Source organism: Hemiscyllium ocellatum, chromosome 4 (assembly GCF_020745735.1).
Source record: "Hemiscyllium ocellatum isolate sHemOce1 chromosome 4, sHemOce1.pat.X.cur, whole genome shotgun sequence".
NCBI classification, from domain to species: Eukaryota; Metazoa; Chordata; class Chondrichthyes; order Orectolobiformes; family Hemiscylliidae; genus Hemiscyllium; species Hemiscyllium ocellatum.
The window spans coordinates 32,082,637-32,100,468 of record NC_083404.1 but is presented as its reverse complement, the minus strand read 5'-3'; the positions used below and the strand labels follow the sequence as shown (position 1 = coordinate 32,100,468).

The following is a 17,832-nucleotide window of genomic DNA, read 5'->3' as shown; positions in this document are numbered from 1 at the left end:
TGGGCACCCAATCTATTTTACGCGCCCTTAGCCAAAATAAAAGCAACTGGTGGGAGCATGTAATATCCAGATCACGGTTTCTTGTACGATAACCTTCACATTATTGCTTGCATCGATCCTTACAACACACAAGAGGCTGTTCAGTCCATTGCATCTGTACTAACCCATTGAAGGAGCAATTTACCAAATGAAATACCCCTCTCTTTTCCCTGTTGTTCTGCAGGTTTTTTTTCTCTTTTCAAAGAATGATCCAGTTCCTTTCTGAAAGCATCTATTGATCCAGCTGCTACCACACTTTCAAGCAATGCATCAAAATCTCAACTACTTAATACATGAAAAAGTTTTTCAAAATATTTCTGAAAATTGCTGTTTTTAACAATTACCTTGAATCTGTGCCCAGTGGTTCTTAATTCTTCTATCAATGGGAACAGTTGATTGTCCAGAGCCATGATTATTTCAGACATCTTTATTAAATATCCTGTCAACCTTCTTTTCTTTGAAATTTTCTAATCTCTTTCTGTTATTGAAATCCAACACCCTTGGAACCATTCTAACAAATATTTTCTGCACATTTTCTAATGCTTTCACGTCCTTCCTAAAGTATGATGTCCAGACCGCATGCAATGCCTCGAGTTGAGATCAAACCAATATCTCACACAGGTTTAAAATAACTTTCTCGTTTCTTAGTTCTCAGCTGTCCTATTGATAAATCCAAGCTGTAATATACTTGATTAACTGCTCTCAATTTATCCTGCCACCTTTGATGATTTATGCTTATACGCACCCAGGTCCCTCTGCTTGTGTATCCCCTTTAGGATTGTACCCTTTGTTTTATATTGTTTGTCTATGTTGTTACAACCAAAGTGAATCCACAGCATGCATTCTGCATCTGTTCCAGCTGTTCACACCTATTCCATCAGCCTTTGTGTGTCCTCTACATTCGTGATTCACAAATCTTCGAAGTTTTGTTTCAGCTGCTAATTTTGAACTTGTGCCCTTGCATCAAGGTCTTATACTAATATCAGGATATCAAGAGTCCTAAAATTGATTTCTCGGAAATACCACCTGACACCACCTTCCAACATATATAAAAAAATTATTTGTTTTGTACTCTTTGTTTCCTATCACTCAACCAGTTTTGTATTCACGTTGCTACTATTTCTTTTGTTCTATGACCGTCAACTTTGGTCACAAATCATTCTTCTGGAATGTAAATTACATAAACAGTATACCTTTATTAGACTTCTGTGTTATTTAAATCTCAAAGAAGTTAGTTATACATGATTTCCCCTTAACAAATCCATGTTGGCCTTCTTAAATATTTGATAAATTGTTGGATGTCCTGTTTCCAAATGCCATAAGTAATTGTTTCACCTATGGAGATTATTGTACATGAAATCTAACATCGTAACTCTTCCCTATTCTTTGCTTGCTCTCCTACAAAGATGATGCATCTGACAAGGCAGATGGTAAGGAAATTGCCTACCTGTCCTTCTTTATAATAGTGTTATAGATCTGTAACTAACATGTCTAACATGTTTATGGGTATAAATGCTGAATTTAACAATAAATATTATTATGTCTCTTAATTGGAAGTCTGATGAATAGTCATTTATTTCATCTATCTGAAATGTGTAACACATGGGCTAGTTTCTTTCTTGAATTTCATCCCATTAAGAGACAGTATAAGTGCATCATTACATGGTATGAATCATCAGTCAAATGCATGGAGTTCAAAACTAATTGCCTACATTTTTCTTAATAAGCTTGTAAAGCTCAAAATATCTCATACTTTTTAAATTATTAAATGTTTACAAATTCACCATAATCCCTGAGACAAAAGTAAAGTGCTTTTATCAATTTGCCAATAATTTTAGTGTTACAAGATATCATTGTTGTGCTCATTTGTTCAAAATTATGCACACTGTTGGGAACATTTTTTCTGCTTAGGAATTTGTTCTATAGATGGTCAGCACTGAAAATTTGAATTTCAGTTTTTAAGAAATTAGTTGGTAATATGTTACTTTAAAAAATCATTCATGAAGATAGGACTGCTGTGGATCATAGCTATCTGGCCCAGCACTCTATAACAATGCTGTCAGTCATTTGGACTTGCCTTGTTCTTTGACCTTGTAACTAACTACTCCAAGATTTTGTTATTCTCTTGGGTAGAAACAATATAAATTGTATGCTCATCCATCCATCACTATGCCAGATTGTTCTCCTTCATTGTCCTGCAGAATAAAGTCATTTCTCTTGTCTTTGTACAGCTTTTGTAATACCCAAACTTTCTACTTAAATATTAAATCATAATTTTATCTCATTGGTCTAATTCCTCTCTCCAAATCACATTTGCATTTGCTTCTTTCCTTCAGAAGGAAGGAAATTTCATCTTCCCACTTTGCATTACTAAACTTAACATTATTTGTGTCCCTATTCGACCAATCTTTAATGTACTTTATATAATGGGCTGATATTTGTGAAAAATGCTACTAAAATGAATTATAATACTGCATTCATTAGTTCATTGCTCTTTGGAAAAACTGCCCATTAGATGCTGCAGTATCTATTTAGCATCTATGTGTGTTTTCCTGTTCTCTTAAATCCACCTTCCTAGAGTTTGAGTGTCTCTATTGTTTACATCCACTTCTCTATTAACAATCTTAATTTAACTTAATCATTAGATTAAGTTAGATTATATTGTACCATTTTTATTGAGGTAGCAATCCCTTCAAAGATTCATATGCCATGAAAAATGATTTATGTTTAATAACCAAACTTTTATCTTTTACATATTTTTAACACATATACTCCTTGAAAAGAAAAATATATACATACAATGGTACATCATTTGTTTTAATAGATTTCCTTTTCTAACTTATATATTTATTTGCATTCTAGGTCGTATCCGTAACAGGCAGTTACTCTCAGGAACTGCCACTGGTGCTGGTGATGCTGCTGATTCTAGAGGACGAAGTCGTACAAAAATGGTGTCTCAGTCTCAACGTATGTATCTGATATGTTGTCAAACAGTATGATGGAACACATCTAGTTTTATGTCAAGATAAAGCTAATATTGTTGTGTTGCTATGCACAGAGAGGATGTATCAGTGTTGCACTTACCATTTTAAATGTTGAATGATTACTAAGTTTTGAACAACTGTTCTATGCCTCAGGTTTAACATCATCTGAAGATAACAAAGGTATCTTGTTATTATTTATATTTTTGTTTTTCTTTTTGCATGTTCTGATGATTTTATGTTAAGCTAAGTGTTGTAATAGTTCGTCAAATTCCTCCCTTAAAGTAGTAGACAGCCATGAGCAGCAAATAATATATTGCTGTTAATTTTTTTAGATTTACCATGAACTTGTAAATGTAAGATAAGAAAAGCAACATTTGGCTCTTTTTATGCAGAGATTCACAATTGAAATGGTCTTCCATTTCTGTCCTTCGGACATTTTGTCTTTGTATTCCTTCATATTTTATGGTTATTTCAAGACAGGAGTAGGGAGAAGTACCTGCTCATAAAGTCTGTTTCTTACTTGCTAGCAATATTTTATGGTGTGGTGAAAAATATTGAATAATTAATGGATGTTTCATTGTTAATTTTTCAAAAATGATATATCAATAGGAAAGGTCAGGTAACAAATGAGCCCATGAAGAGTGGACTAAGGTAGTATTCTGCAAATAGTTATCAAGTTTGTGTCATAATGTTGAGATGTTTGGGCTGAAAAGGTTTATCAAATGAATGTTTCTTTTTGTGGACGATGTGTGATGATTCTCTGATATGCTATGTGTATATGATATTACGCTAACCTAATTTGTATGTGTTGGCATGAGAAAAGTGTCCAAGAGAAGAGAACTGTAAAGAGGAGGCAAGCTGCTTCCCAATAGAAAGGGAAAACAAAATATCACATTCACAATTATTTGTGTTCATATATTTCATGTAACAAAACATACCAAAGCACTTTGTGTAAGTATTGTCAAACAAGATTTGACATCAATCTAATTAAGGTCCGAAATGGGAAGATAGTCAAAAGCTTTGTTAAGGAGTTTAAACTATGAAGTTTAAGAAGAGAATGCTTGACTTTAGGACATAGGCACTTTTTAAACATTCTTAGCTGGATGGGGTCACCAAAGGTTAGCATTTGTTTCCCATCTCTAATTGCCCTTGATCTGAGTGGCTGACTAGATCGTTGTAGAGACAGTAAAGAATTGCTGTGTGTCTGTCGTGATAAGTCGGCCAGACTAGACAAAGATGGCAGAGTTCCTTCCCAAAAGGACAAGCGCGAGCCAGATGGGTTTTTATGATAATCAACAGTGGAGACATGGTTGCTGTTGGACTAGCTTTTTATTTCAGATTTCCTTTGATTCAAATTCCACCATCTGCCATGGAGGAATTTAACCAATGTCCTAAGGTTCCGGATTACTATTCCAGTGACATTAGCACCACATCAACCATCTCTAAGTTGGCAAAATGTGAGAGGCCAGCAAGTCATGTATTAGAATATTCATGCCTTGAGGTAGGAAAAAGCATGGATGAGGATTGAATGATGAATAAGTGTTGCCATTGCAAAATTAGTATTTTTCATGAAGTCTGTGTGTCACATTAGACCTAAGCATCATTTGCATGAAATATTAAATTAAGGCTGTCAGTCTGTTTTGATCAAAGTTAGAAATTTTTTGGTAATATTCATTATTGAACTGAGTGTGCTACTGCACTCTCAACAGTGGTGCTGAAAAATCCAGTGAATAACTCATCAGTGTTTACAGGAGATTGCTGATAGAAGATTACTGTAACCTGCTAAAGTCACTGCACTCCAAGTAGTCATCTATTGCATTAAGTCCTTTTCATTCAGATAAATAACCCTACAAATGCAATAGTTTGATTACCAAATGTCTTTTTTATCTCTGATTTAAGATGGGTAGTTTTATAATTTTGAATCCTTTTTTCTGAGCTATTTTACTCATAGACTGAGGCACTGGAGGTGAAGCTGACCACCACAACCTCTATCCATGTCTTAATCCACACAAGATAGGGATTGAACTATTGTGTTTACTTGTCTGTGTTGGTAAAAATAAAGTTACCATAGTCCGGGTGGACCATAAGACTGCTCTCACATTAGTGAGAGACAACTGCTGGTGGTGCTGGTGGTGGGATCATCACATCTCAGTGAGGGAACAGGTTGAGCGAGTCCTTTGTGATCATGTCAGCTGCTGTGGGAATTGAACCCATGCTGCTGGTGTCACTTTGCATTGCAAACCAGCTGGCTAACCAACCACACTGTGCTGATATACTACCGCAGCTTGAATTGAATCTGACCACTGTTATAAGAATCGTGTCGGCAAATTAAATTTAGAAAACACAGCATATTAGACAAGGTGGATAGGGATTCAGAAGTGAAAATAAGCAGGGAATTAGAAGAATCTGACCTTCGACAGCACTATATTTTATGTAATTTTACAGCTTTTGAATAAAACTTCATGATTTAACTGTTTGAACTGCAAGGAATGTTTATAAATTGTATCCTTGACCCTCAAAAACGTTTGCACGCTTATGGTGAATGCTCTAAGTAAACAGGTTTCAGGGTGAATTTTTTGCTTAATGCATCTTCCCTTATATTCCCTCTTCTCCTTGTCCAATTTTCCAACACTTGATCTATAACCCTGTTGATCATGGCACTTCAGGTACCTGCACAATTTGTTTTAAAAAAAAATGTGTTTTGCCCCCACCACTCTTTCAGTAAATGGATTCCAAAACTTGGCCATTCTTTGGGTGAAAACTTTTCTCCTTAAATTCCCTCAAATCTATCTACCACTTACTTTAAAACCTTACACTCTGGAAATTGGCCTATTTATTGATTTGAAATTAGTCCTCGTAATCCACTTTCTGTAGGCTTCTAATAATTTTCTGCACCTCAGTTAAGTCTCCTTTTGTCCCTTCTGTTTCAAAGAAAAAAAACCTCAGCCTATCCATATTTCTTAATCAATAAAATTCTCTATTCTAAGAAACATCCTTCAAAGTTATGTTAGTGCCCTGTCTGTGCATAACTAACATGTAGAAGCTGATGTTCTATTATACTTAATACAACAATTATCCTGCACTCTGTTGTGTTGCCCTGATGCACTTGTATAATATGATGTGCCTGTAAAACACATAAGACAACACTTTTCACCTTACCTCAGTATACATAGAGTCATATATGACAGTGATAATTCAAATCCAGTCAAATGCCCTTGCCGGGCATTAAACTTGTGATCCATGAATATGCATGTTTGAAAGCTGTGTTGTGTCAAATGTTTAATATTTTAAAAAGCAATAAAATGACTCACAAGGTTCTGTTAAATTTGCAATCAAATTATTTTTGCTGAAAACACCCAATAAAAATCCAGGCACAAATTAACACAAAGAAATATTGAAAGAACTGTGGATGCTGAAAATCTGAAATAAAAACGGAAATTGCTGGAAATGTTCAGCAGGTCTGGCAGCATCTGTGGAGAGAAATCAGGATTAATGTTTCGAGTTGAGTGACCCTTCCTCAGAACAGACACAGTTGCTGCCAAACGTGCTGAACGGTTCCAGCAGTTTCTGTTTTTGTTCCAAATTCATAAAGTTCCACTACAGTTTGCATAAATTAGGATTAAAAGTATTTTAAATGTTTTCAAATTGTTTGGTTAGCTTCCATCTCCATTACTCAATGCACAATGCTCTGTATATTTCATAAACCATGACTAAATAACCTGGATTATTTTCTTGCTACTTGAGCTGCTGACTACTACTTCTAATTTTACTTTCTGAATAACTTAAAAACATTGTTTTTTGAGTTTGCGTTTGTGAGTGTAACAAATTTTAGTTTGTGTAGAAAACACTTTGGAAAACAGTTTTATCAGTTGCATTGTTGGGGAGGGGCATTGCAACATACTGACTTTTGTTCAGAGCCATAAAGTTTGCAATTTAGTGACCATTTATATTTGAAAAAATGTTTTCTTTTATTTTCTTTCACATGCGTGAAATTTAAGTGGGTCTCTATTTGTATTGTCCAATCAACATGGTTATAGACAACTTCACCAAACGTTACAACCTTAAGTATACTGTACCTCAGTATAAGTCCAATCCCAGATAATTTGTACAGTATCAATAGAAGCACATTCTGTATTTTATATACTTTCTTCATTTAATTCAAAGCACATATTTTGCATAATCACAAAAACCACAGTGATGTGCAGATAAATTCTATATTTTTGTGCACTGTTTTAATGTTTTGACTGAATTTTATTCCATGCCAATTTTCTTTGATTTCCCTTATGGAATAGCTGAAGGAGAATAACATTTTAACTTGCTTTGCACTGGTCATGCTAGTAATGCAGACTATGGTCATGCCTCTATCAGCCTCCTTTTGGGAACAAAGTCTGTTATTATGAAGTAGCTTGAATGTGCAAGAACTGACCAAACTCATTCCAAGTGTGTTCCACACACCTGAGCATGAAGGATTCCTAACGCCAGGTTTGTGAAGTGAATGCTTTAACTGTTGCTTTATTTGTCAGTTCATTTATCAGAACTTGTTAGTTCTATGTCACCTTGGTCCTGATGTACTAAAATTCTCACTTAAGAATTTCATTGCTCAGTGTTTGCTTGCTTTTTAGGATTTTATTTCCTGGCTTGTCTTGAACTTATCAAAAAAAGACTTACTATATTATGTCCATGAGTGACTGCACGTTTCTATACTCTCCACAGTAAATTGGACAAAGTCTCTTGTTAGTATAAATTTACTATGGCAGAATAATATGCATATGCACTTGCATATACCTCTTAATTTCATCTGCATTATGGATAAGTCAAGTATTTAGAGTTCTTCAGCATGCTGCTTTGGCGCAATCTCTCATGTTTGTAGTGAACTGACCAGAGCTTTGTTTCCTCAGTTTTCCATTCATATAAATCTACTTTGTTCCTTTCCTTGTCACGGATTGCCAAACAACAAAATATACAAAACAAATTATAAACCCTAATCGTGCCTTTACACTTGTTCAGGATTACAGTCTACCAACCCAAATAGTGGTAAGATTCTCTGTATTTTAGCTGTAGTGTCTGTTGTATGCTTGTCATTTTCATGCATTTCTGCAGTTAGAAACGTGTGTGTCTGTGTATTTATATTATGTCTATATTTTATGCATATTATTTGTGTTCTTCATGTCATACACATATTATATATAATGTACATATATTTCTAAATGGTATACAGAAAATTTTGTAAAACTGATGTGAAAATGCAGTGCATGAAACAAGCAATCTATTAACATCTTTTGGGTTGTGGGTAGAAACAAAGCATAAGATATGATTTTTATACTTTAAGCCCTTTGCCAAACTGGAAGATAACCAGTTCAAGATAATCAGTTCCTTTATAAAACTGAGTAAAATTAAAAAAGACTGAAAGTAAAAAATGAAATATGAAGTGAATATTGCCAATAATGTAACAAATTAGAAATTTTGGGCATTCTATAATAAGCGCCATTTTTGCGAATATTCTCTTTCGTTTTATTTCTCGATATCTCTGTTTAATTTTGAAAATGAAATCGTTTAGAAATCCCTGGGAATATTATTGACGTCATGATTCAATAAACTTCACCACAGTGACTTGCTTCCCATGTGTGATACGCATTTTAGTTAAGCCATTACTTCCAGCCTATTTAGTCCATCACATTTGATTTCTGATGTTAAGCTCTAGGTTGAAAATGCACTGTGTTCATCTCTAGTTACGTATCATATTGTTTGATTATTTAAATGTTAAAAGTTGCCAACTCTGAAAGTGACATGCTATTTTCTTGTTCACAACAATCTAAAATTAGCCAACTTTACCTTTTATGTGGCTTTAACTTTGTAAAGCCAGATGCAGTGAATAATAGTTTTTTTTTAATGCAGTTACAGAAAATACTGAGTAAAAGACTCAAATTAACAGTTTTGATAGTTTTTGCTTAACTTGCAGTACTGGAACTAAGCATTGATAATACTTGCATTACCAGATTATTTTTACTCAAACTGCACATTTTATTTTGCTGATAGCTTTAGCTATCCATGATAGTAGTTAAAAACTCTTGTATTACAGCAGTTTGTGCATATGTGGAAGCAACAATGACAATGTGAGCAAACATGGTTCTCGTCTCTCCAAAAGCAAATTTCTACTTATGCTGGAAATTTAATAAAAATATAAAAATGCTGCAGATGTTCATCTAGCCTGGCAACATCTGTGAAGAGAGAAACATAGCTAGTTTTCAAATTGTGATCTTTCAGAGTCGGTGAAAGGTTGAGCTCTGAAACAGTAATGCGACTTCTCTCTCTACAGATGCTACCAAACCAACTGAATATGTCTAGCCTTTTCTGTTCTGGTTCTAATTGCTTTTCCTTTTGCCATCTAAACAGCAATGGACTGTTTTCTGTACATTTTTATTTCAGCCGCCAGTCGCTCTGGTTCTCCCGGAAGAGTATTGAGTAGTACAGCACTTTCAACAGTGAACATTGGAACTCAGCGAGTCATGCCCACAGGAGCTCCAGGGCAAAAACGCAGCAAAATACCACGTAGTCAAGGATGCAGCAGAGAAGCGAGCCCGTCTCGATTGACTTTAGGTAAAAAAAAATGTTTGTGCCTGTTTGTTACTAATTTATCCCAGTAACACTTAACTTCTTTTATTTCCTTACTACATGCTGTCCCTCAATGAAACTGAAAGTTTGTGATCTATTTCAAACCAAAGATGTCATCTGAAAATCTCTTCAATGCCCATGCAACCGCCTCCTCTATAATCCCATGATCATGTTCTGTATCAGATAATGCCCACAATGCATAATAGACTGGTTTGTGATACCAATCAGTTTGCACCAGGAGGAACACCACCTGTAAACCTGTTGTTAGCTTTGAAAATGTAGGATTATGACGTGCTAACACATCTGCATATGTAAACATTTCCTTAATCTTCTGAAAAGCATCCTCTTGATGAGAATTGCATACTTGTGTCTTCTTGAGTTATTTCAAATATGCTGTAATATAGTGAAACTTTGATTATCCAAAGGAGATGGATGGGTCCTGTTTCCTTCGGATAATTGATTATTCAGTTAATTGATTTAATGCCTTTCCTCTGGGGCTCGCAGTTTTCTGTTAAGTCCGCTTCTCATTCAGGAGACTAGGCAGCAGCTCATTGTGCACACGAGTGCCCACCCCTACCTCGCTCCCCTCCCCGTTCCCCCCCCCCCCCCCCCCAACCCTGCCCAACACCCTCCGTCCCCTCCACCCCTGTCCGCCCCCAACGCCATCCAGCACTGCCTCTGCTCCTCTCCAGGGCAGCCAGACTGGACACCAATAACAAGATTACTGTTGCTGCTGCCTTTTGGGGCGGGGGTGGGGTGGGGGGGGGGAGGTGGGAGGAGGTGAGTCTCCAAATAGCGCACATACATGCACACACCCAGCCACAAACAACTTTTTACTGCAACTTTTTGACAGGTTCTACCTTTGCCCTGAACAGGACAATGTTGGACAGATCATCTGGGGAAGGAGGGTTCAGGGTACACGCTTGTTTAGAACTCTAGGGAAAGTTTGTGGGGAGAGAGGACGGGTGGTCAGTCATTTGGACTCAGTGCCTGGGCTCCCATCAGTCCTGGGCTGTTCTTGGCAGCATTTCTGTAAGCAGATTTCACTTTTAATCACTGTAAACAAAAGACGTCATCATTGTTGGAAACACATCTTTGATGTAATGTTTCTATCAGGACCTCCAGATCACCTTCGGATAATCTGATATTTGGATAATTGCTCAGCAAGGCTTTTGCCTGTATGATTCACTGTTCTCAAGAATCTTTGAAGGTCATAAGAATTAGCAGCAGGAGTAGGCCACTTCACCCTTGAGCCAGAAACATGATTCAGTATTATTATGACCAGTTTAAATACTTCACATTCCTGATGAGCCCTGATAACCTTGTGCTTCCTTGCATGTCAAGAATCTACCTGTGTTTGTTGTAAAAATATTCAAAGACTCTGCTTCGATAGAGTAACCATTCCCAAACACTACTTTGTTAAAACCTTTGTGATGCACCACTTTGCCACGAGGAAATTAGCCTAGTATTTTTATTTCAGAAAGTTGTTTCTTAACTGATTTTGGTAAGGGATGCAACATCTTTCTCAGTTTATACAGGCATAAGAGTTTCACATGTTTGTTCATTATCGTGCTGTATTTTGTTTCTAAATTTCCTAATCCATTGAGCAAACTGGAATATTCCTTTTCAAAAGAACTCTAATTTGTATTGACCTTAACCTATTGCACCTTTTGAATGAGATTAAGGTCAATGTACATTGTTTAGTAGTGAATTCTCAGGAGTGTTTGATTTCCGATGTGTTTGAGGTGCTTGTAATATACTATTATCATTAAGTGCAATGCACCCTGGACCATATCGATGAACTTCTACTTAGTGTAAACAGTGTTTTGCCAACCAAGGCTTATTGTTTGATAATATTGTGATACTTGTTCCCATGTCTAACTTAAATTTGTGAGATACTCATTGACTGCTGGCCAAATATCTCTAAAAGTTGAAGTTCTAAATTGGAGAAAGGCCAATTTTGACGGTATTAGGCAAGAACTTTTGAAAGCTGATTGGAGGCAGATGTTCGCAGGTAAAGTGACGGTTGGAAAATGGGAAGCCTTCAGAAATGAGATAACGAGAATCCAGAAAAAGTATACTTCTGTCACGGTGAAAGGGACGGTTGGTAGGTATAGGGAATGCTGGATGACTAAAGAAATTGAGTGTTTGGTTAAGAAAAAGAAGGAAGCATATGTAAGGTATAGACAGGATAGATCGAGTGAATCATTAGAAGAGTATAAAGAAAGTAGGAGTATACTTAAGAGGGAAATCAAGAGGGCAAAAAAGGGACATGAGATAGCTTTGGCAAATAAAATTAAGGGGAAACCAAAGGGTTTTTACAAATACATTAAGGACAAAAGGGTAACTAGGGAGAGATTAGGGCCCCTCAAGGATCAGCAAGCTGGCCTTTGTGTGGAGCCGCAGAGAATGGGGGAGATACTAAATGAGTATTTTGCATCAGTGTTTACTGTGGAAAATGATATGGAAAATATAGACTGTAAAGAAATAGATGGTGACATCTTGCAAAATGTCCAGATTACAGAGGAGAAAGTGCTGGATGTCTTGAAACGGGTAAAGGTGGATAAATCCCCAGGACCTGATCAGGTGTATCCGAGAACTCTGTGGGAAGCTAAAGAAATGATTGCTGGGCCTCTTGCTGAGATATTTGTATCATCGATAGTCACAGGTTAGGTACCGGAAGACTGGAGGTTGGCAAACATGGTGCCATTGTTTAAGAAGGGCGTTAAAGACAAGCCAGGGAACTATAGACTGGTGAACCTGACCTCCGTGGTGGGCAAGTTGTTGGAGGGAATCCTGAGGGATAGGATGTATATGTATTTGGAAAGGCATGGACTGTTTGGGGATAGTCAACATGGCTTTGTGCGTAAGAAATTGTGTCTTGCAAACTTGATTGAGTGTTTTGAAGAAGTAACAAAGAAGATTGATGAGGGCAGAGAGGTAGATGTGATCTATATGGACTTCAGTAAGGTGTATGACAAGGTTCCACACGGGAGACTGACTAACAAGGTTAGATCTCATGGAATACAGGGAGAACTAGCCATATGGGTACAGAACTGGCTCAAAGGTAGAACACAGAGGGTGGTGGTGGTGGAGGGTTGTTTTTCAGACTGGAGGCTTGTGACCAGTGGAGTGCCACAAGAATCGGTGCTGGGCCCTCTACTTTTTGTCATTTACATAAATAATTTGGATGAGAGCATAAGAGATACAGCTAGTAAGTTTGCAGATGACACCAAAATTGAAGGTGTAGTGGACAGCGAAGAGGGTTACCTCAGATTACAACAGAATCTGAACCAGATGGGCCAATGGGCTGAGAAGTGGCGATGGAGTTTTAATTCAGATAAATGCAAGGTGCTGCATTTTGGGAAAGCAAATCTTAGCAGGACTTATACACTTGATGGTAAGATCCTAGGGAGTGTTGCTGAACAAAGAGACCTTGGAGTACAGGTTCGTAGCTCCTTGAAAGTGGAGTTGCAGCTGGATAGGACAGTGAAGAAGGTGTTTGATATGCTTTCCTTTTTTTGGTCAGAGTATTGAGTACAGAGTGGGGAGGCCAAGTTGCGGCTGTGCAGGACATTGGTTAGGCACCTGTTGGAATATTGCGTGCAGTTCTGGTCTCCTTCCTATTGGAAAGATGTGTGAAACTTGAAAGGGTTCAGAAAAGATTTACAAGGATGTTGCCAGGATTGGAGGATTTGAGTTATAGGGAGCGACTGAACAGGCTGGGGCTGTTTTCCGTGGAGCGTCGGAGGCTGAGGGGGTGACCTTATAGAGGTTTACAAAATTAGTAGTGGCATGGATAAGGTAAATAGGCAAAGTCTTTTCCCTGGGGTGGGTGAGTCCAGAACTAGACGGCATAGGTTTAGTGGGAGAGGGGAAAGATATAAAAGGGACTTAAGGGGCAACTCTTTCATGCAGATGGTGGTACGTGTATGGAATGAGCTGCCAGAGGAAGTGGTGGATGCTGGTACAATTGCAATATTTAAGAGGCATTTGGATGGGTATCTGAATAGGAAGGATTTGGAGGGATATGGGCCGGGTGCTGGCAGGTGGGACTGGATTGGGTTGGGATATCTGATCGGCATGGACGGGTTGAATCAAAGGGTCTGTTTTCATGTTGTACATCTCTATGACTCTACTGTCTTCCCCGTAGCAAACCTTGGGGTTGTCTTCTTGTGAAGGTTGTTCAACCTCATTTACCACTCGTCGTTCTTTGACTTTTTTTTTGTTCAAAGCTTGTACTCAGGCTGTGTTCTGCTTTGACACATTTTCTGGAAGTGACCTATTATTTTGGAACAAGAAGTATAGGTTCATATCGCTGGGCATTGTTTGCATTTGTGATGTTTCTTTCTCCATAGCATTGACATCAACTTTGCGTCTAGTGTCTGTCCTACCGTGTGCATTGACTTATCTTGTGTATTGTTGTTCTCTCACAAAAATTGAATGAATTAAAATGAGCTCCAATGCCAAGTTTGCTTTTCTTCCCCAGAAATGGTCTGTATGGATTCCATTTCTCTGCTTCGCTCACAATCTGAATGACTTGCAACACATTTAGGTCTCTGGACTGTAAATCTTAGAAAGACTCATCAGTAATGCCTGCAACAATTTGGTCCCTTCTGAATTCTGACTCTTGTGAGTTTTCTCTAGGGTCACAACAATTTCTGAGCCTCAAAATGAGGTCACAGTGGGAAATAATTTGGGATTTGATTTACAGCACAACCTTGAGGTTTTAGTGAGGGGACAGATGCATCACAGTTCAAAGCTTGTACTCAGGTTCATCAGACTTTTTTTAAAAAAAACCTATGTGTCTGTTTTGTATTTTTTTTAAACCATTCACAATTATACGATTAAACTACAGTCTCATTTAAGATGAATTTTAAGGAAGCTACTTCCTTATCACTTAGTAATTTTATGTTAAACAAGTTATTTTGTAAACATGTATGAACTGTTAGTCTACTTTATTACCTCAACAATAGTTTCACTCTTGTTATGGATACTGCTATGCCACAAAGTGAATATTTTTATTACAAATATGTTTCTGATTCATTTTGTGCTGATCTCACATTGCTAGCTAGGCTGATCCTTCTGTCGAGATGTTGCCCCAATTTTGCTGAAATTGTCTATATATATTCAAATAAATTGGAATATTTTCTCATTAGGTTTACTGAAGTGACTGCACTAACCATCATATTACTCTCAAGCTTAATTAATCAGTTCAGTGCTTATTGCATTCACTTCCTTATTCAGTTGTCAAAGGCTAAATATTAAAATTGTATCCATAAACCTATCAATGGCAGCAAACTTAAGGGAAGCCTGATTATGTCTTTACTTACATTTCCATTGAAAATGTTTGGGAAGTTGAATTTGGATTATTGTAGGTCATTTTGTCCCCGGCTCTCCTGCGAACACTATATTTACTGGTTGAGGTTTCAAAATAATTGTTTGAAAGTTACAACCTTTGTGCAAATGGTCTTCTTATTGCCATTGATTTTGTTAAGAATCAAGGATAAATGGATAAATCTAATAATACTACAAGCCTGTGTTCTGTTTTTATTTTTTGATTTCCAGGAGATTTAGCCAACTAGAAAGTGGCCAAATCTATACACTATCAATTTAAAGGAAGTAGTTTTATTTTAAGATTTGCCTGAAGTCCTCTCTTGACACGGATAATATTCCAACCACTCTATTATCTTTTATGATAGGAACAGGTTACACAGTAGTTTTTATTTTTTTGGAACCTGATCTCATTTCACAATGCTGCATGTTTCCTCACTTCAGTAAAGGCATTAGCCTTTATCTGAACGGAACATTGGCTAATCAAATTCTTTGTTTTAATCTGATCATTGCTATTAGATGGTATGAAATTAGCATCAAAAGTCAATGAGTTAGCTGCTGGTGGTAACCTAGTTTCCCACCTGCTTAAAAATGCAGATCATATTTTACAATGAAACAACAAGGCATCACTGTGCATCAGGTCTACTTGAAGCTACAATTTTGACAGTGGATATTTTAGTAATTACGGAATTATTATCTCAGCATCTTTATTTCTAAGTAATTCTGCTGCTCTATACCCATCCTGATCCCTGCTAGTTCGAGGCAGCCGTATCCCTCGACCTAGTGTGAGTCAGGGCTGCAGCAGAGACACCAGCCGTGAAAGCAGCAGGGATACCAGTCCTGTTCGATCCTTTACTCCACTTGGTAAGTAGAAGACATTACTTAATGCATGGCTCCCCATTATCTTCCATTGCCATCCAACTAGTGATTTTGTTTACTGCATTGTCCTTCTTCATTTAGTATCTACTGCAGAGCACATTTCTATTCACTTCGAAGTCATTTAACCTGCAACATTGAGCATTTTAACTACTTTATGACAATGTATCAAGATAGTTTTATTGATTTTGCTATATGCTTTGGGGAATTTAGTATCTGTTTGTTGAAATGCAAGTTAAGTATCTTCCAGCAAAGAATTTGTCCTTTATTTGTACGTCAGACACCTCAACAGCTCATCAGCTATTATACTGAAAATCTTGGAAATTTCAAAAATGTGGCATGCAAGTTTTCAATGCTCAGCATTAAGAAACTAAGAACTGTATTAAATGAGGAATTTTAGCAATTTTAATTGAATATATCTAATCACTTTTATTAGTTCCAAACATTTGCAAGACTGAGTATTTATAAATAACTTATCAGACTCTTGAAATTATTAAGCAAGAACGCTACCATTCCTTCCTGATTTAAGTGTGCTTGGAAAGTTTGAGAAATTTTGGTCAACATAAAAACAAAAATACAAAAAACAAAAGGCTATTGTGGTGTGATGGTAATGTCCCTACCTTTGGGTTAGAATGAAATGGGTTCAAATCCCAATTCCTCTGAACATATGTCATAATATGTCTACCCAAGTTGATGTTTTAAAAATGCAGACAACGATGAAACAATAATTTTACTCATATTTGTTTTATGTAGTTATTCTCATGAATCTTCAGAATTAATTAATTCCTCTGAACCTATTTGCAGTTAAACTGGAAACAATGTCTTACTGCTTTTGTAAATGGAAATATTTTACTTAACATGGTCAAGTGTATTAAAATAGCTACTATCAGACAGCCAGAATTTACTATTGAGCATTAGGTACAAAGTAATGTTATTGGTTAGACTTGGTCTTATTAATTTATTTTCTGTGAGCTTTTGTGCCAGATGTTTCAAATCTAAATGGTGTGGCATCCTGTACTGGAGATCTGCAACCCATAAAATAAAATTTAAAAATGAGTAAAGAAAGATAGGATTGAGAAAGAAAAAGACAAGATAAAAGATAAAATGTATTGAAATTATATTTTAAATCCCCAGCAAGCTGGGGTCACATAATTCGATGTTTGTAAGAATTGATTTTCATTACCAGAGCTTGTTTGATCATAATTAAAACTTGACACATTTAACTGTGTTTCGACTAAAATGGACAAAGCCTAACTTATTAGAATGAGTTTAGACCATAACTACCTCATAAGTAAGGAACATCGCATTGCTCACTGTATTTGAATGGTGAGCAAGATGGCATTTTAATGACCCCAAAAGCATAAGTTTGGGATTCCTGCATAAGTTAATGATGATCACAATTGGGTCTCTTTTGCCCAATAAATTTGGTCAATTTCTTGTATGTTTTTGTTTTAAAGTTCCCTTCTGAGACCATTCTTTCAAAAGTGCATATTTACAGTACTATTTCTTTATCACTAAGTATTTTGTGTGATCTTTTGTGCTGGAAGGTACTTAACTAGTTTCATTGCATGTTGTGTGTAATATGTTTTATTGATTATGTTTTGAAACACTTTGCACCTTTGTAATTCACACTACAGTGAATATTTGAACATTACAGAACATCACTGATAAAGTAGCTGAGTTACTTCATGGGTAGATGCCTACAAAAGATTCTGGGATCATGTCTGTGAAGATTGCAGAAGCTGCAGCAATATTGCAAGATGGTAGCAAACTTGCATATAGAATAAGTGTACTGACTAAGTTTATTTTCAATTATAAGATTATATGTTTACTTCTCAAATTATACTGCTGAATAATTTTCACAAATCAGATTCATTCTATTAGTGTCAGTGAAGTATTGGACGAAATTAGTTATCCATAAGTTGTGATTCATGGAAAACAGAACAGGAACTGCTTATAATTATTTTAGTGATTTGACTCTGTCATC

The 17,832-nt window shown here is 36.5% G+C and overlaps 1 protein-coding gene across 8 annotated transcripts in view; it reads left to right on the top strand.

The window, feature by feature from the left end:
- clasp2 (cytoplasmic linker associated protein 2) overlaps window positions 1-17,832 on the top strand; it is a 332,562-nt gene that overhangs the window by 178,281 nt on the left and 136,449 nt on the right. For 7 of the 8 annotated variants that reach the window (XM_060822878.1, XM_060822864.1, XM_060822868.1 and 4 more), the window contains exons 19-21: window positions 2,902-3,006; window positions 9,450-9,620; window positions 15,726-15,833. In XM_060822878.1, the coding sequence (XP_060678861.1) occupies window positions 2,902-3,006; window positions 9,450-9,620; window positions 15,726-15,833 (384 nt within the window). The remainder of the gene's footprint in view (window positions 1-2,901; window positions 3,007-9,449; window positions 9,621-15,725; window positions 15,834-17,832) is intronic. The other variant, XM_060822875.1, reaches the window with a different exon arrangement.